The following is a 20,577-nucleotide window of genomic DNA, read 5'->3' on the forward strand; positions in this document are numbered from 1 at the left end:
TGATGAGCGCAGAAATTGCATTGGATCTGAATTAAACATGCTGCTCCTCCTGTGCTTGAGGCATGATGGACACTCAAACATATTGCAGGCAGAGAAAATGACTTCATAAGTAGGATATTTATGAGAGGATATTGTGTTCATTTGATTACAATAAAACATCCATTTTGTTGAGAATGAATGGCATGGGAGCTGGCGACAGTTGGAGGGAATAACCGTCTCGGTGTCTGCCTCCAGTGTGGCAATGGGCAGGCCTTCTGAGATTAGCTTTCTTTGTGCTGCGTACATAACCACAAAGATGCGTTAAAGAGAAGTAATAAAGAAATATATCTGTTTTTATTGAGGTTTGGTGACAGGGTTATGTTTGGGAGGTAGCATAAAGAGCTGGGATGCCGTGCAAAGTGTAAAGTGATATTATGGGCCATTAGACAGGGGCAGATCGAGGAGCACTCTGGTAACCACCACAGCAGGTAATGGAGCCTATCACTCTACCACTGATCTCCACTGATCTCCATCCGGGGTGCTCCTGGGATGAACCCAGTCTAAAACAAGGTCTGACCACCAGCCTATCCTTCAGAGAATCGCTCATACAGCACTCATTCTCTCACTCCCCTCATCTCTTTCTCCTTCTCTCTCCCTCTATCTGAAATTGATACTGTTGTGGAAATGGTGTCGCAGCTTGTCGAGGTCATTTGAAGCGCAATGTTGATTGAAGTATTTGGCTTCCCCTTGCATTGCCGCTGTGAAGGTGAACTTGTGTGTTAAATGGTGTCTTTTTTCTTTTTCTTTTTTTTTTTTTGGCTGCACAGAGCCTCACTTCCCTCCCTCTGCCTTCTGTTATGGACAGAGCCCTTGGGATATTATGTCGCTTTGCCACTGAATTTGTCTCTTCCGACTACTGACACCAAATGAAAATGGTTAGCTCCTGCTAAGAACCCACAGACAGAGCGTTTCCCTCACTCTAGGGGAGATGGGGTGCCTCAGACTGTACAAGAATGTCCCCAGAGCTCCACCCCTCTGCTCAAACCCTATCCTTCAAAGCCCAGATAAAGGACCCGTGTACTGTCTATTGTCCTTATGGGCTGGCTGTGCTGTACTGCTTCTCCAGTCTTTAGGGCGACCACTTAACAGGGAGACATGGAATCCCAGGCATCCTGAGCAGAACCAGATGTGTTTGGTCTGTTGGTGTCTGGTGGTTTGCCTGCCTGATTTCCTTCAGTTGTGATCATTGGATTTGTTCCATAAAACCCCAGTTCTATAATGATATGATGACAAGTGCCAAACTTGCGATTATAGCAAAAAGTTAATTGCAGCAACTGCTCAGATTTGGCCTCTGCATCATAAGCTATAACAGTCTATAATTAGCTATAAGAGGCAATAACAAAAGTGCTCTCAGAATCATGATTCTTATAGTAGCTAGTCTTACACTGTTTTGATCTTGACACAATTAAAAGGCCATGAATTATCTTTGTTTACCTTAAGCTGAACTGAGAGGATGATCGTGTTGGTGGTGATCATGATTACATAATAAGCAGAGGGGAAGATGAGAAGGTCACTTAGACAGACTGCAGAAGGGGAAATGCAGAAAAACGTCACGTCGCACCTTCACCTCCAGCGTGAGCTTCTGCAGCGTGAGTGCACTATAGCCAAGCGCATCCCTTCAGCAAAGGGCAATGGCAGAAAGCAGTGTGCCGATCTTCTGGGTGACTTGCAGTACAGCATTAGCTCATCTCTCATCCTGATGTGGCTTAGACCAATGCATCTTGGCACCCGTTAGTCTGCCTGTCCAGTCGGTCAATGTAACTTAAATGTTTGAGGCTTTTCCAATAAGCTTCTTAAGAATGGAATGGGAAGTGAATGGTCAGCCTCCTGCATGTGTTTTAGCAATAACGGCACTTCCTAGAGCGCTCAGGGCTTTGGAGGGAGCTGCTGCCTGCCAGTGGTGCAATTAACCGGAAATGGTTGGAATAATTGGATGAATGCCAGCAACTGGGAAAATGAGTTTGTATATTTTAGAAATGTGCATAGTGTGTTGTTGATTTGCTAAGCCATTGGACTTGAGCCATTCCGTCTCAGGCCGCGTAGATGAAAAACTTGTCGCCCTCTCCACACCCTTCTGAGACCCAGCCTAGTGGTACGCAGAACAGCTTGCTATTAACATTGAGCCATAGTCCAGGCTGCCAGCAGGACCCAGCCTCGCCGGCTTCTCGCACTGTTCTCACAACCACAGCCGTGTAATTGCATCCAACCCCCACCCTCCCCACCTCCAGATAGAATCTCAAACATGAAGTGATAAAATGTGAAAATTTACCCTCTCCCGCCCCCACCCTCTCCTCTGGTAGTGGCTGGTCTTTCATGTCAGCATGTGGTGGGAGGGGATGAAATTAATTGGGTCACAGTTAAATGGTGATCTCTGCTCCTGGAACCCCCTACATGCCGGGTTCTATTCGGCAGAGCAGCGGTGTATACTGTGGCAGCCACTATGACACAAAGCCAGTCTGAAAATTGGAAACTCATAGGACATTGCAGCATTGCATCTTGGAGCTATGCAAAATGCCCCCTCTGCCTAACTGGCATAGGGTAGCTGGGCGAGACACAGCAATCACCAAAAAAAAAAAAAACCCCAACTACAAAAACAGATTTGGTAGGCCGAATTTTATCAAATGAAATGTCTGGTGGAGACATGGTGGTTTAAAGAAATCCTTAAATGTAAATCAAACTTAATTAAAAGTTTAAGTGCTTGGCAGTGAATAATTTGGCTATACATTGGGCACTGTGCAAATTTAAGCTGTACTGCCGTCCATATGTATAAAGTTTTTGAACTTGTATTTTCTTTCTCTCTGTTATTTTGTCTTGTTCTTTTCATTCTTTCATTTAGTCTAGCTCTCTCTTATGGCCCCTTCCCTCTCTTTAGTGCTAACTCTCTGCCATATTTGTGTCTCTAGAGGAGTAAATGACCCAGAACATGGCTCTGTGTCTCTGGCATTCTGATCGGAGGGCTGCCTCATTGTTCAGAGCGTGTGCTCGCTCTCGCGCGCTCTCTCTCTCTCATGCACACTCTCTCACTCTCGCACGCGCTCTCTCTCTCCTCCCTCCTTCTCTCTCTCAGCTCACACATGCTACTCTTTCCTCCCTGGACCCATGCCCTCTGTTCTCATCCATCTTCATCGCTCTACCAGACGCTCTCACCTCCAGACGAGGCCATCCTCATCCTCACCTCCCCCTGACAGCCACTGCTGACTGAGCAGCACATCACCAGTGTACTCACACACACATGCCTGCACACACAGAAACACTCTTGATCTGACTTCATGTGCACTAGTGTGTTAATTAGAATTGAGACAGCCATGTTATCAACGTCACCCTCTTTAATCAATCTCTCTCTCTCTCTCTCTGTCTCTCTCTCTCTCTCTCTCCCTCGGCCGCTCTCCCTCACATGGTGGAGAGAATTGAGGTACAGCGCTGTGTGCCGGGGTTATGGAGAGTATCCGTGCCAGCTGTCAGTGCAGTGGACCACTGCCAGCCCCCGATATGTCTCCCTCTACTCACATCCACTCGTTTAGTGCTCTATTCCTATTTATTTACCCAATCACTGCGTTGCAGAGGCCACAGCTATCTCTTTACTCACTTCTGCTTGTTTTCTTCTGTCTCTTTCTCACTGTTGTTGTGTTTGTGTGCTATGTAAGACTGCAGTGAAGCTCAGTGTCCTTCAGCTGTGTGTGGCATCCAGAGTTCTCCTCCAGGGAGCGCAGACAGGGCTGGTCAATGCAGAGGGCAGACTGCACCCACTGCTCCCCTGCCTGTTAAACAAGGCCTGAAAGTGGATACGCTTATGCTTGTGTGCGTGCTCGCGTGCACACACACACACGCTTTACCAGCATCCAGATATATGACGAAGAGCCGCAGCTGGGAAGACAAGGCTGACAGGATTAAAGTTTAAAGTTGCAGTACTGTCATGTGGAGAAGTGTTACAAATCTTTCTCAACTAATCCATGAATTTCTCGTTACAAAGCTTGTGGCTGCACAATAAAACTTTAAGGTGTCCTCTGAATTAATAGACCATGGTTTTGATAAGGTGCTTCACCACTATGAACTACAAATGTCTGTTTTTTTGTTTTTCATGTATTTATACAGCATTCAGTTTTATTTGTCTAATGCTTCTTTTTATAAATCAGTGTAAAATTCACCTCTTCCCTATTTTAACTGGACAGCTTGTCCACAGTAATGTTCACTGTGTTGTCCACATAAAATATTGTTCACTGTATTGCGAGCACCGCTCTGACAGAACATAATCACCCAATACATGTTACCCAATTGGCTCCTGGAAGGCTACAGCTAGACAGAGCTTAGTATATACTCCTAGATTCCCACTAGTACTTACAAGATGTGCTGGAACAGAGAAAGAAGCATGCAGTGATTTGGTGAACACGACAAAATTTAAGGCAGTTGGGCTACAACAGCAGATGATCACATCAGGTTTCACTCCTCTCAGCCAAGACAGAGGACACAGGCTCCCTGAAATTGCATGGTTAAAAATTTAGATAATAATAAAATATTGCCAGGTCTGATGATGAGTTGTGATGGAGGAGTGTGTGTGTGTGTGTGTGTGTGTGTGTGTGTGTGTGCGCATATATATATATGATATGATATATATATATATATATATGATATATATAATATGATATGATTTTATGTATATAATCATGTTTATTAAGTATTTTCGGTATAGTGTGTGTGTATGTGTGTATGTATGTATGTATGTATGTATGTATATGTTTATATACTCATTCCGTTATAATCCATCATTATGTCATCCTGAATCCTGCGCCCAGCTTCTTCTCGCTAGCGCTGTGCATCTGTTGGTTGCAGGTGGAGGACGGCTGGGCTTGTCCATGTGCATCTGTTTGTGGCAGGCAGAGGAAGGCTGGGTTTTTCTGCTCAGGTATAGAAACAAAGCTGTGTACTGTTGTCTGGCTGTGGGCTCATCCTACATCCAGGACTGGAGTTGTTCAGTAATGCAGGATGCGGGGTGTTGCCTTCTGGGGCTCAAGTGGATCACGGCCTTTGGTTTTGCTGTAAGGTCTCTCCTTCACCATCTCCTCTGAGCCCCTCGAGACAGCAGAGAAAGGCTCTGCTGGGCAAAGAGGAGGCTCTTCAGAAGTGGAGTTTCAGAGATTTTTCTATGAATGCATTTTCCCATATATATATATATATATATATATATATATATATATATATATATATATATATATATATATATATATATATATATATATATATATACATACACACACACACACACACACACACACACACACACACACACACACACACACACACACACAAACTATATTCTCTCTTTTTTGTGTGTGTGTGTGTGTGTGTGTATACTGTCACTCTTGTCCTTTTGTTTTTCAAACGTGCTTCATGTGTATCTACCTGGCGGGAGGTTTAACACTGTCTCACCTCCTGCATATATAGACAGAACCATGTATGCGCATGCAATTCATGTTAACACAGACATATTGCATGAATGCCTGAGTAGCTTGATAGCAGTTTAGGAGAGTAAACAAGTGTTGTGCCTGTTGTTTACTGATTGATAAGTGTTTTCTATACTCATTTTAGGCCTGCTTTGGGGGTTTGCCTTACACACGTTTTTAGAGACAGACCTCATAGTGGCATTTTTTTTGTGTGTGTGTGTGGGCAGGGAGCATGAACCATCAGGCTGCTCCTCAACATTTGTGTTCCTGTATGGACATTTCAGATGGCAAGGTTGGAACTGTGGAGTGGCTTATCACTTTTGGGCTGCACATCAAAGATGCAGCGAGACGATTAATGCGACTTGGATAAAATCTCATCTCATATATGTATATATATGCTTACTTGTGGTAAGAGTGACCAGATCTGTTGACAGCAACAGCAAGGGGTCACCAGGTTCCTGCAGCTCTGACTGCCTCCTGCCTTTGATAGGTCATAGGCCTCACTGGATTCCCCTCCTTCAGCCCTCTTTACATCCCACCACCCTAACTCACACTTCTTGGAATAAGAAAGATGCTTTATATCTGTAACTGTGTATCACTACACTATCCAGAGTTATACTTCATGAATCCTAATAAGATGTGGGGGGGGGGGTGAAATTTAAAAAATTGTTTGCATGAATGTGCCCAAGAGTACAAACCATTCTTTGACAAACAAGCCCACATTTCATTTTCTGTTATGGCTCTCGGTTTAGAAGCTGGATTTATTCTGCACAAGTCACTGTGCAGTAGTCCTGACTGATCCTTTTCAGGCTTCCCTATTTTGGTCTGAGACCGTGGCTGAGAGGAAAACACTCGGCTTTTATTTCAGCTGTGACCCGGTCTAATTCCAAGATCCACATCTTGGCAAGGCTCACTCACCAGAGCAGCGAGAGGAATTCAGACCTGGAACATGCAGCATCAACACATCTGCAGACTGAACAAACTTGAGCCTAAACAACCCACACACCGCCCCCCCCCCCCCCCCCCCCCAAACAGACTTGCTGTTAGAAATACAGCGGCTAGAAATACTGTTGGCAGAGGCTGCTCTAGACCACTGTTTTGAGGTCAGCTTGCATTTTTCTCACAGTGGCCAAGTGCCACATTTAGGCCGGCGAGCTCATAAAGGGAGAGTTTATGGGTCTGTTAAAAAGACATTATTGGTTGGGTGGTTGTTGGGTTTTTTTTTTTGGTTTGTTTGTTTGTTTGTTTTTTTGAGATCTAATGATATTGTAGTGATATTGCCCAGAATACAGCAACAGAGTTCCGCTCCACAACTGTTAGCAGGTCCTGTGACATGTCATCCTCACTGTGGAGATACTTTTATATGAGACTTCCTCCCCGCTCTTCACGAGCCATAGATCTCAGTCTCGTTCGCAGTCACTTTCTCTTTTCACTCTCTCACCCACTGGTGCCATCTCTCACTCTTTAACCCCTCCCCACTCTCGTTTGCTGAGATGAAATTGGATTCTCATCTGTTCGAGATTTGAGGTGCTGCTTGGCCTTTTTCCACACTGAGAGCTGGTTGTGAAGGATCTGGAAGTTCTCTCACCAACCATACATTTCTCCATTCCTGCAATGGTGTGTTAGAGTTTGATTTTAAAAGAATGAAGAAAAAGTGCTTTCTTTTATTCATATTTAATTTTTGGACTCTTTTTCCAATCCAACACTCCAAATTAATTCCAGCAACTTGTCATTTTACATTAGAGCATGAAGTGGACTCATGGATGGCTAAGGAAAGCAGTCTTGTCTTGTTGCCATGGGAGCGCTTTCTTATTGTGCATTTGGGTAGTGAGCTACTGCCAGAACTTCAACCCACCTGTTTCCGGTCTCCTTTCAGGGGGTGTGCGATGCTCCCAGCATGGATAGAGGCTTTTACACAGAGCCCTTTCCACACATATGATGCGTATGCCTGATGATTAAAATATGCATGTTTGACTGAGGTGGCAACAGGAATGTTGGATATGGCCTCTGTTTGAATCTGCCCTACTCGAAGCATCTCTGCTCTCATGTGCTATCCTTTCATCACATTCGGGGCAAATAATAAAAAGATGATCATTTAAAATATATTTGACCAATAATCTCTGAAGTAGTGTGGGCTCTTGAGATATCAAACTGTATTAGACAGCAATTACAATAAAATAATCAATCTGCTCTTTATCTTTGTTTTTGTCTTAATGTCTGCCCCCACATGCCTCTAAACCTCTTATCACCATCTGCCTGCATTTCATCTGCTCTGTTTGAGATCCTCCTATCTCCTATCCCTACTGTGGCGTATTCCAGGGGCCTGCAAGTAGCTGCTACACACATGCACATGCCCGCCTGCCTGCGCCTATCGGCCATCCTAATCGAGCCAGGCGAGCACACCTGTGCAAACAGATGTCCACTGGGACAGCACTTGCTCCCCACTCCTGCGTGGTGCTGCTCAGCTGCCGGGTTGCTCCCCTGGGCTCAGCAGGGAGATGCAGGAAGTGCTCCCGGGGTGAGGCAGGCCTCAGACGCAAGACAAGATGCCTGCAGGGATCGTCTATCCACTCACTCTCATGATTTCTGCTTAATGCTCTAGCGGGCACATGCTGTGAACGAGTTGGTTCTATTTTTAGGGATAAGCATTTAGCCCCGTGTGTTTCTGACATCTCCAAGCGAGTGCACTGACCTGTGAGCAGCAGGTATAATTGCATTGGTTAAGATCTTAAATACCTAAGTTGACCCTAGTTCAGCCTGCAAAGTTTGATATATGTATGACCCCTTTCCCTTTCTCTCTCTCTCTCTCTCATATTCATTTATATATATATATATATATATTGTGTGTGTGTGTGTGTGTGTGTGTGTGTGTGTGTGTGTGTGTGTGTGTGTGTGTGTAATTATACATAGGATGTCAAATAGGCTCTGCCATACTATTAGAGTTTCACACAGGACCCAGCCCTCAATCCACACTCTTGCAAGATCTTCAGGTAGGCACTTCTTTGTCTGTTTTACTGAATTAAGCCTACGACACATCAAGAAGGCTCAACAGTGACGTTTGACCCAGCTCCCTGCAAGCTCACTTTTAAACTAACCTGGTAACTAAGGCCATACCCAGCTCCACTGGTACTGCTAATGAATGCTCAGTGAAACCAGTTCCATCTGGATCTACGATTCTAGACATAACAATAATATGACACACAACAATGCACTCATGCATTTCCCAGAGTAGCCTGTGCTCTTCTCATCCACAGCCACTGACTAGCCCTTTCAGCTATTCCAGGTAATTCCTTCACAGCTATCCTTTAGTTTACAGCCTCTAAAACCAAATTCCACTCTATAACTCTCTAAAATAAACTATCCGCTTACTTTCAGAGTACAATACAAAATACCAGCCTCGGTATAGTTAAAGCAATACACTGCGCGACCTGTAGTTTTTTACCTACATCTATGTCAACCCACCTACTGATATTTATAGCCTGCACCCTTCCACCAACACACTGCCCCTCATGCACAACCCTTATCGCTCTATTCATATCAGTACTGGGGAAAGGAGTTAACCTCTGTGCTTATTATCGAATAAATATGCTAATGAGCTGAGCACCTGTTTATGTCTCCATGTGTGTGTATAAAATCTGTACCCACTAGTCCCTGTAGTTTTGGGGTCTTTTTTCTCAAATGCTTACAGACAACAGAAAAGTTATATAGTGGAATTATGCAATGTGGAGCTTTTTGGAAACTCATTTTTAGCTCTGTTTGTGACTCTTAATACCAAATATGACAGAAAAATGCTAAAACCATTTTAAGCTAATTATACTGTTTGAGGTTTAACACAGGAATATTTCTTTAATAAATGTATAAATATAAGATGCTGCATTTTTTATAAATGAAATTCCCAGTTGCAGGGGAGATCTAGGTGCAGGTGATTGTGGCTGGTTATGACCAACCTGGATGAGGTTCAGAGTGCTGCTGGTGGTTTGCTCTTTAGCAGTCCACAGGTGTCTGCCATTGTCTCCAAAAGAGGTGAGGGAAGGCAGATGAGAGGGGAAGGGAGAGGTGTTCATTGACCATCTCCAGAAATGTTGACTTGATGTTAATAATGTGCTTTCTGCTATGTGCATTTGTGTGATTGCAGTGAGGGCTGATGCTAGCGAGCACAGGTTCAATAACTGCCCCCACCACTGCCTTGTGTTGCAGTGATGCATACTTAAATTAAATCAACAAATGATTGTTAAATTTTATTTTTATTTTGTACGATGCTGAAAACATTTGTCAGGTCAGATATTGTTTATGCAATATTGTTATGCTTTGAATACAATACGACCTCTTCACACAGAACAGCCATGTGCCACACCCAGAAGGAACCCATGACACACCATAACCCCCCACACACACACACACACACACACACACAGAGCCAGGCTCTAGCAGCGGGTGTGTTTGAGCTTGCGCATCATGATGTTGCCAAGAGGCAACTCTCACCACACCCATCAACACACTACCCAGACACACACACACACGCACGATTCCTGGTTGGCAGTTGATCTGGGTCTCATCTCATCCATAATCTGTGTGTTTTGTTCTGGGCAGTGTGAGGATTGCCTAATGATCTATTGATCCCACCATCGACCTCTGTCAGCTACGGCAGGGCAGCAAGTGAAGAGACATATCTGGCATTCACACTTCCTCTCCTCTCCTCTCCTCTCCTCTCCTCCATACCCATCTCCCCTGCTGTCATTTTCCTGTCCGTCTGCCCTTCCCCCCCTCTCTTTGCTCTGCTCCACGGAGATTAGGCATTACCCGACTTTTAACATCTGGCTGGAAAGCATTAATGCATTCGGCCTACCCCATTATGCAGAGGCGGCACGAGACCCAGTTCACATCCTACCAGTGATACAGGCCACACCTTGTTACGAGCTTGTGATTGCTATTTATAATGGGTTACAAAAAAAAAGTTCACCAAAAACCCATGAGTTAGTCTGAATGGAGCATCTGAATGGAGGTGAAAAGCATGGTATCTGAAGCAGGCCCAGAACAGTGGTCTTCCTCTAGTCATGCCTGTCAAAGAACATGGTTGTTTGGGTGGCACTCTGGTCTCTGCTAACCTGCAATTTATTCTCTACCAAGTGATATAAGGATGAGTGAATAATAGCACCTACTAATGCGTGTTAAGTTATGCTGTAGGAGGCATGCATCTTGAGATGAGCTTCCTCCAAGTCCCCCAGGCCAGGCTGTGGAGGAAATACTTAATGATGCCAATGTATTAGCTCTGAGTGCGTTTCTGGTTTGGGCTCACTGTTCTTTGGTAGGCACGGGAAACATTTAATGCATTATGCACCCATAGCTGCAGTACTTTTAGTTCACTACCACAGCCATCACACTGCTGTATATGGCTGAGAGAGACAAAGAGATGGAAGTATGTGAGAGAGAGAGAAAGAGAGGGGAGAGAAAGAATGTGAGTGAGAAAGAGAGGGGAGAGAAAGAATGTGTGAGGAAGAGTGAGGAGCGAGTTGAGCGAGATTGGTTTTCCAGCAGTACCTTTAGCTACAGTCAAACAGGCTAAATAACATATTTTGGTGTGCATGGCATTCATTTGGGGCAGACAGAAATAAAGTCTACCGATTTTACACTCATTGCTGACTGTTGGCACCACTGGAATTGCCTCTATGCACCTGTACCATTATGGGGTACACCATCAAGGGATATTTGGTATGACTGCATTTCTGAGGCTGTCTGGGACCATGTTCGGGAGCTATTTAAGTCCGGCTGTGTGTGAGAAGAGAAATTCTCTCTTCATGCCTCTCAGCTCTGTTGAATTCACCTGCAATTCTCTACTGGCAAGGGGAAATAACCTCATGTCAAAAAGTCCAAGGCTTAATTGGAAACATTTCTGTAGCGTGTTTTCTCAGTCAGTTTGATTACAACTATTCAGTCTGACCAGAGGTTAGAGATATTATTTTACTTTGACTTGCTGGGTGGGGTGTGCGAGAGAGGGGCAAACCTGTGCAGCTCATGAATGGGTGGGTGGGGGTCAGATATGCAAACATAAGTTCCTGAAAGTTAAAGTGAATATTATAGCTGATTGTTCACCCATATGTGCATGTGCACATGGATCCATACTTTTCTGTGTGTGTGTGTGTGTGTGTGTGTGTAAGAGAAGAGTGCACTCATGCAGCAAGTCTGGGCACATCTGTTTGTGACTGGCAAGGGAAGAAAACCTTGGGAACAACCGGCATGAGTAGCTTACATTCAGAAGTGTTCAAAATCCCCAACATTTGCACATGTACACATGCTTTTACACACACACACAGAGTGGCTGAGTGGATCTGCTGTTCAGTTGAATAGAACAGTTGTACTCAAATCTGGACCCCAAATCCAGTCAATCCAGTGGATTTAGTAGTCTGTGGTCACTAATTGTACAGTTAATCACCACCTGATTCATGGATGAAGGGGGTGGGTAGACAGTATGTCCTGGAGGACTGTGAATTAAATACCTCTGGCGCCACAGTGGCATTTTGGGTGCAGTACCTTCTAAATCCCTGAGGGAGAGATCATGGCTGTATGATCACTACAGCACAACCACACACATTGAAGAACACTGAGCCAGAACTTTCTCTCTCTGCAAACATTGTCTGTCAGTCAATGAAGAGTACATTCTATCTGCAGGCAGACTGGAGATGGCAGAAAAAGACCTCCTTATTGCTGGAAGAAAAGACTCCACTGCAATTAAACCTGACACCGTTTAGAGCCTCACACACAACCATGTGAGGGCCTGGCAATAATGGTGATCTGAACTCAACTCAGGAGGGGGGAGGCAGAAGGAGAGGGGGAGAAGGAGGAAACAAGGGAGAGAGGAGCAGTGGGAGCAGAATGCATGACTAGAGGGACAGGGAAGACAGAGATGCCCCCGAGCACAGAAGAGTGGCTGCTGCTATATTCTTACATGTTACAGTGGAGCTGGCCTCAGCCTCACACCGACAGAACCAACTCCCCTCAGCCAGTGTGTGTGTGTGCACGTGCATGTACGTGTTTGAGAGAGAGAGAGAGAGAGAAAGATATGTTCATGTGCCATATCTATATTTTGTAATCATTGGGGCTTATGGTAATGAATGAATATACTTTGTGTGTGTGTGTGTGTGTATGTGTGTGTGTGTGTGTGTGTGTGTGTGTGTGTGTGTGTGTGTGTCAGGGATGGATTACTGTCCAGCCTAGTGCCCAGGAGCCTCTGACCACAAGGCTCAAGGGAGCTCAAAGACTGGAAGCATCACTGCAGGTGTAAAAAATAAATCCCTAGTTTATGTATGAATCAGTCAGGAGTTCTGAAGCCAATGTGCCAGTCCACCCACAAGTACAGGAAAATGTCCACAGATTCATCTTTGCAAATATAAAATTAACAGTAAGCCTTCTCCACAATTAACTACACAAACATTATCACTGAATGACTTTGCGAGGAGGAAGGTGAGAAAGAAACTTGTATATAGTCTGAAATGTATACTTAATTTTTTCGTATTGTTTCTGCTTTAATATTGTATATTGGCAGATTGAGAGTTGTCCATTTAATGTGGAATGACAGAGTTATTGCATGATTTAGTTTTTTCTATCTTTGACTCCTGGAATACTCTGTTGACATTCCAAAAGAATATTCTAGACAGGGTGTTATCATGGTATTAGCAATTACCGTGTGTGGCTACTTTTTGGCTTTGTACATAATGTATGAAAGCGTTTACTGAAGACTGTCTCTACTATATGAGTGGGATCTCTGTGTGTGTGTGTGTGTGTGTGTGTGTGTGTGTGGTTGCTTGGTTATGATTTGTGCATGCCTCTATAAACCTTTACTGGGAACTGTTCCCAGCAAAAGACTCCAGTATCAGTTGTCCATGGCAGAAAACTGTAGGCATCACTGCAATTATGAAAGGTCAGTTGTGAGCATAGATGGGGTAAAATTATATTGCATCCCTGCCTTTATGGTGTATTTGTATGATATCTATGTGCAGACATTGCAATTTATAACTCTCTCTCTCTCTCTCTCTCTCTCTCTCTCTCTCTCTCTCTCTCTCTCTCTCTCTCTCTCTCTCTCTCTCTCTCTCTCTCTCTCTCTCTCTCTCTCTCTCTCTCTCTCTCTCTCTCTCTCTCTCTCTCTCTCTCTCTCTCTCTCTCTCTCTCTCTCTCTCTCTCTGCCAATCCAGCCTTCTGGCTTTTACAAGCTGCCAATAGTCCGGTGCTAATGTAAGAAGCTATGAGCCACTCCCCTTTCTATCCTTAATACTAAAAATGATTTAGTCACATCGGCAGAGGAAGTCCTTTTATCCGTGCATATGGGTTGAGAGGGTCTGAGGTTGGCAGGGGTTATAATGTGGAATTACACAATCGCAAGCTCTATCTCAGCTCAGCAAAACGCTACGCTGTCCCCCCATCCCCGATAAAACGTTTAATGGGGCTGCATTTTTGTGGATTTAGCCCATGGATAAGGCGCTGCTACAGGGTTCACCATGTACCAGGTGTCTTTTGCCCTCGAAATATTTTGCGTCGCAAAATCACGGCAGCTTTCAAGCGAGACGCGAGTTATTGCACGAGCACTTTCAATCCTGCTGGGTTCTCTCTCAAATTCTTTCATTCTCTTCGTTGTTCTATCAAACGTAAAGTCATCCAACGGATGATAACTTCACGTCGTTATGATTTATTCATTAAAATGACAATGTGTTTGGGTGGCAGTTATTGCCCTCGAGCCCAGCAGGGGCTTTATTGTTGACGTAACACCAGCAAACTATTAAGAACATGACCAGAGGCCCCATGCCTAGTCCTAGATTGGAACGAAGGGAATAGTGCTAGTTAATTTCAATAAGTGCGTGTGAGTGAGCGCGGGAGAGAGCACGGGAGAGAGCGCTGGAGAAGTGTGCAGGCAGCAAATTAGACAGGCCTGAACGTGTGGATTGGCACATGTTGCACCATGTGATCACACGTGTTTTGGGGGAGGGTGTTCGGGAGAAGGTGTCAAAGTGATGAAGGGAACAGTGGAAAAGAGGTGATGGAGATGGAGAAACTGGAGACATGCTCGTGTCACACATTTCCTTATCTCCAGTCACATATCTTTAATCAAGCATTGGGATTCCATTTGTTTCTTAACATTTTAGAAGGTGCATTTTAATTATATGTAAAGCTCATTACAAGCCCTCTTCACTAGTAATGAGCCATATTAACCAACATGGATATTAACCAAATTGCCATAGCTCATAAGCAGATAAAACTGTTTTGTCCAACTCTCAATAAAGCTTTCTGATTTTGTGTATTTTGTTATAAATGCTTCAAGCTAAATAAATAGCAATTAGTTGTTATGGAGTCTCCAAAAGTCATCTTATTAACAGGAGCAGTTTTTGCAAACGGAAGGCCAATTACTTCAGTCATCTTCCATGCAGCTTCTTTAAAAAGGCCAATCAGATAAGTGCATTGGTGAATGTGTTTTATCTTTACCCTTTGACGTCTTTGCTCAGGTCAAATGTGGCTTTAGCTCCTTGCTGGTCTAGCATCTTAAGGTCACAGAAGTGAGAGAGTGGCATTGTGAGCTTAAACCTTTTTAATCAGAGTTTTACGTGAGCCATTTAAGTAAAGTGGCTTGAATTCATCAGGTCATTGTGATGAGAGTTTGTTTTCTACATGTGGATAGGTGGAGGACTCTGTGGAAAACAGCAGTGAGAATAGTCTGGAGCTAAGAGTGTACAGCCAAAGTCACTTTGGGATTCTGGAGCTGGAAAAAGCTTCCCTCCTTACACGTTGCCAGGGAGACACATGTTTGTGCATGCACAGGCAAACAGGAGTCTCCCATCAAGAAACACTCAACAGACATAATGAATCATTCCAATTGTCTAAAAAACAATATGGAAAGTGGGCATTAATTATAGCAGCCGGAAGTGTGTGGCAGTGAGAGGAGTGTGTGGGCTGGGAGAGGGATTATGGAGGCCCAGTGCAGGCTTGGAGGCCTCGCAGTTCTTGGCTCTCATCATTTCCTGGCTTGTCTTAAGTGTCAGGGAGCAATTCCAAAGCTCTGTAGCTCATACAGCACTGGCCCCCCATATGGCACTGCTTCTTCATGTCTTCTTTTTGGGATTGAACAGACCCCCCCCCCCCCCCACTTCTCGGCAGCACCTGGGTGTGCTCCAAAACAGAGTGCCGTGATCCACCCCCCACCCCCTGGTCCCGCCTGTGCTGATCTGTGCTGGTGCATGGGGAGCACTGGCTCTGGTGGGTGTGTGCCTGCTCGCTTGCCTGGGGCAGACCAGAGAAGGCCCAGTGGGACTTGTGGGGGAGAGACTGTCTGGCAGTGTCAATCCCCTCCCATGCTCGGGCACTCTCTCCCTCCTCCCTCTCTCTCTCTTTCACTCTCTCTATTCATCATGGCCATGTTGCCATGTTAGTGCTGGCGCTCAGCTGGGAAAACGTGTGCAGCCTGCTGAATGCCATGCCACAGGGGGTCACACTCGCCTGCACACCCGTCCACATACTCACATGCACACCTGTACACACACTCATGGGAACCCACACCTAGCCACACACTCATGTGCGCCCACACACTCAGACTACACTACCATTATGTTTGGGTTTTCGTAGCCTGAGGGCAAAGTGACACCTCATTTACATGTGCTGGAGTAGCAGACATGGTTACCATGTACCCCCCCTTCCCCCAGCCCCCCTTTTCTCATTTTTTGGCAAATCAGAGCTGTCGCAAAGGGACTGATGAGGAAGAGACTGTCTGGCAGTGTAGACACACACAAACACACATATATAGAGACACATAGACATACGTGCTCTTCGTCTCAGGTAGGTGGACAGCTACAACATGTGTGATTGCACAGGTGGTCTTACACATATGTATTACCTAAAAGTGTCTTGGTAATTGTGGCATTTCAGTAGAACACAAGTGCTGTTTGTCTGCACATGATGTTGGCTCTCAGCGGTTAATGGCTGTGGAAGAACAGTCCAGCCCTACTCTACAGTCCATTTTCTAACATCCACCTCTCTGTGTGAGCTCTCTCTCTCTCTCTCTCTGTCTCAACCCCTTCTCTGTGTGATCTCTCTTCAAAAGTCGTTAGCTGGAGCAGCTATTCATCCAGTCACCCTGATTGTGATGGCTGATCTTTCTTCTCACACAGGGAGCCAACCTGTTCCCTCAACATTCCTTGTCTTTGGGTGTTAAAGTCTGGTCAGTTATGATTGGAAAGGTGCCAACTCCATACAGTTGCACTATATTGGAGTATCACTCAGGGCTTGTGACCCATCTGTTGACATGATGTGCATTTGGTTGGACACAGATGTAGAAAGGTCATACTACTACTATTAGTCTACTATTCACTGCAAAGTGTCACCTAAAACAGTCTATTAACATCCCTTTGGATGCCCAGAATAAAAGAAAGTATGTTCTTTCTGAATGTCCTACAGTGAGGCAAAAGTTAGATGATTGCTTACCAAGTTTCTGCCTTCCAGCACTCCAGCATTTTGGAAGAGACGGTGTGGGTCTGTATGAAGAGATGGCATGATCTGTTAAAGAGATGATGTGGAGCTATATGGCTTTGCTGGAGCTCATATTCCTCTCCTGCAGGAGCTGGTTTGGCTTTTTAGAAAGCAAAGGAAATTCAAAGGGAAATTTCTGGAGAAGCCTAATCCAGGTTGATCAAAGTGCTCTGACCAGTTCAGAGTCAACTCACTCTCTTCCCAGCTCTCTCCCTTTCTTTCCTTCTCTCACTCAAACACACACACACACACACACACACACACCACACACACATATACAGCACTGTAGACTTTTTCAATTAAACTGTATCCCAAGCAAGACTTGGCAGAAGGAGCACGAAGTCGTAGGGGCAAACAAGGAATAGGGACCAAGAAGGAGCTAAAGGACAAAGAGACAAAGGAAGCATTATTGTGGTGGTAGGATGCCAGTACGCTTAGATTTTTTCAGTCCTTTATGTGGTAGTTGGACAAAAAGTACTGAGACTGATGTCTAAAACACCTTCCCAACACCTCATAAGTTGCTGAGCTTTTATTATCCAGGATAAAATGGATATTTTATTTGTCAGTGGTTGTGATGGTGCCTCAAGGAGGAATTGGTGGCTGTTAGTTGAGCCATGCAGTCAGGATGGCAGAGCTGACTTTCCACTTGGTGATAATATCATGTTGCATCCCTTACTCTGAAATAATCCCTCATGGAGAATCCCTTTTTGTGAAAGAGCTTAATCCAAGGAAATGCTCACCAGTTTTTCTGCAGTTTTTCAGAATTTTACTGCTGAGATTCCAAGGAACTTTGTCAGCAAACTTCTTTCATTTGAGATTCTGCTTTGTAAAGAGAATTATTGTTGTGTAAAACGTTCACTTATACCAGAAGGTTCCAGGTGAGAAATTTTCTTACAAAAAAATCCCTTGTTACTTCTTATCTACCATTCCACATAACACAGGAATGGCAAGCATTTGTGGGGGTTTTTTAATAGTTGCTTTTTCTTTTACACAACCAGAGGAATTTAATGAACAAGGTTTCTGCTGTACATAAATATTTACTGTTGCTGTAGTCTTTACCATGTGGGTTAGATCTGAAATGTGCATTCTCTCCTAAAGTCATTACCACCATACCGAATGAGACGGATTGTAGTAAGATACAATGCTCATCTCCATCATTCATACTTCAACATTACGTAGGTAACCATGCAGTTTAGTGATGGACTGTCTTTTAATATTATGTTCCGAAACCATGGAACCACCAGTTCAGAAAAATCAGCATTCCACTGCAGTTTCAGACATGCACACAGCATCGTTGGAATGCATTAGACTGTCACTGATTGCTGGGGGATGAGAGGCAAACATTGCCTCCTCCATCAGACGATGGGTACTCTACTGCAAAGTGTGGCTGGCCACCTGCCATCTTTAGTGCAGCTCAACTCTATAGTAGGTTGCAGCGGCTTGGTCCAAACCCAGCTGGATAAAAGCCGGCCTTATGAAACAGTTTCATGGAATGATACAATATATCGTGACTGAAGATGGATGGGTGAGGCAGTAAGGGACCGAAAAGGTTGAACCAAGAGGAGGGGAATGACAGGTGGCTGGGTGGTGCTGTCACTACGAAAAGCTGATGGGGCTTTAATGTGTCCCGAGGACACCATGAAAGCTAGTCTGAAAGTGGTGAACATGCCACCAGCAGTGACACTGGGCCCAAAAAACTTTGGGGGGGACTCGTTTGAGAGAATAACGCTTGCCGCTGGGGAGGGCGGTATTCCAGAGCAGATCAGCTGTGCTGGCTTCAGCCTGGCAGCAATCAGTGGTGGACAACAGGGAGAACTATTGCCAAATAGATCAATAAAAGAAGGATCACTGCCAATGTAACTTAAGCATTAAGTGAAATGATTAGCTCAAAGAAGGAACTTTGTTTGTCCTGGTTCTCTCGAAACTCTGTACTTTACTACAGTTTTTAAAATCTCTACATATATATATATATATATATATATATATATATATATATATATATATATAAACATAAATATAAAACACACACGGCTCACAGCTCTTTTGCATATATACACAAGAGTGTATAAATATCCCAGTGTGTATACACTGTGTACATTCCTCACCACCCATTGTTTTTCAAAGTTACCAGAAAACTTCATATCAGCTTTTAAACTCCTGTGTATCTAAGCTCTCCCTAATCACCACTACACTAAATCATTGTGTCAGTGTCAGACTCATCAGACCCTGCTTAGCGATTTAGAGCTCTGGAGATTTGCAGTTAAGGACTGAAAATATATATAACTGGGCAAACAATTCGGTGATCACCATCCCAGAACTGCCTGTTAAGTGGTCTCCCTCTTCATGCATACACACCCTCTCAGTGGCTTCTTCCTGTCGGTGTGATAAAGGTGTAATTGGGCTCTGTTGCAGTCTCTCTTGCTATGTTTATTCCAGCTGTGGGTCTGGCCAAGCTGCTGGGACATTCTTTCATTCATTGCTTTTCTTGCATTATCTCCTGCCATACCTCCGTGGCCATGGCCCACGGGCCTCTCTGACAGGAGACTGATGTGCTGCTCCTCGGGAGTCACTGCTCCCTCCCCACTGAGGATGAGAGTTCAGCTTGCCCCTGTAGAGGAGCTGCCTGCTTTGCTGAGGGTCTGTGTACAGACACACTCGAATGTATGCACACCTTTTTCTTCTGTCTCTTGCTCATGCATGTGTTTTGTTTCTTCCTTTCACACAGTTGCATGCAAACACACAAACACAAACAGAACCCTGCTTAAGCAGTGGGTCTGGTAGTATTCACACACACACTCACACACACACACACACACACACACACACACACACACACACACACCATAGCTAAGTGGTTGTCAAAGCTTTGTTAGCACAGCCATTTGTCCCAGGGCAGATGAAGGTGAATCTGCTCGTACTCTACTCTACTCTGCCCTGCTGGAGAGTGTCTTGCTTGGATAGAGGCAGGGATTGGGTTTGGGTCGGAACCCAGGGCTTGGGCCTGTTTTACTTCATCAGGCACAGGAGCAGCCCACAGCCGAGAGCTCTCAGACCTGCCCGCTTGGCTGTAAAAATGGTGCTTAGGTGCCAGGCCCAGGGCCAGGCTGCGGGAGCGGCTATACATGTTATGGAGGCTGGGTGGGCGTGGAGACAGGCTGCAGAGCCTGAGGTTCAGGGCCTCTGCTCCACTCCCTCTCTCTGTACCCATCTCAGCATTCATTCTCTTGACCAATACTATCTACTACTGTAAAAACGCACCACTAAAAGGATTTAATCTCGCCAGCAAACATAATCCAGTCTGTGCCACTGCTAAATGGTGGGAAAAGTAACATGCATCTTGCAGCATTTTGAGCTAATGAACTACAGTGTTCAGCTATGGAATGCTCTCTGTAGTAGAAGTTAAATTCTCAAAAATACTAGCTCTGATTTTAAGAACAGGTTACTACACAGGAAAAACTTATCATTTCCTATTACCGTACATATCAGCACCTACTATTATAGCAATTCACTACAGTTTTTGTCTTACAGTGTGTGGGCTTCTGCGTGTGTTTTAGAGAAGGAGATAAGAGTATACATCTTTGTGCAAGAACAAACACTC

The 20,577-nt window shown here is 44.7% G+C and overlaps 1 protein-coding gene and 1 long non-coding RNA gene across 10 annotated transcripts in view; one reads left to right on the top strand and one right to left on the bottom strand.

Moving 5' to 3' along the window:
- plxnb2b (plexin b2b) overlaps nucleotides 1–20,577 on the top strand; it is a 94,259-nt gene that overhangs the window by 31,891 nt on the left and 41,791 nt on the right. Inside the window, exon 2 of one of the 8 annotated variants that reach the window (XM_081712372.1) lies at nucleotides 8,388–8,467. The exons of the other annotated variants lie outside the window; for them this stretch is intronic. Within the exon in view, the coding sequence (XP_081568498.1) occupies nucleotides 8,389–8,467 (79 nt within the window). The 5' untranslated portion in view covers nucleotide 8,388. The remainder of the gene's footprint in view (nucleotides 1–8,387; nucleotides 8,468–20,577) is intronic. 8 annotated transcript variants of the gene reach the window in all.
- Nucleotides 191–17,412, bottom strand: LOC113571277 (uncharacterized). 2 transcript variants are annotated; one of them, XR_003409984.3, is made up of 4 exons: nucleotides 16,935–17,412; nucleotides 4,782–5,128; nucleotides 4,379–4,512; nucleotides 191–275 (listed from the first exon to the last, which is right to left on the bottom strand). It is a non-coding gene; the product is annotated as an uncharacterized LOC113571277 (long non-coding RNA). The 2 variants fall into 2 exon arrangements; XR_014123165.1 differs by lacking the exon at nucleotides 191–275 and having other exon boundaries at nucleotides 3,522–4,512.

The sequence above is a fragment of the Electrophorus electricus genome, chromosome 4 (assembly GCF_041902795.1).
Source record: "Electrophorus electricus isolate QZ-2024a chromosome 4, ASM4190279v1, whole genome shotgun sequence".
Lineage (NCBI taxonomy): Eukaryota > Metazoa > Chordata > Actinopteri > Gymnotiformes > Gymnotidae > Electrophorus > Electrophorus electricus.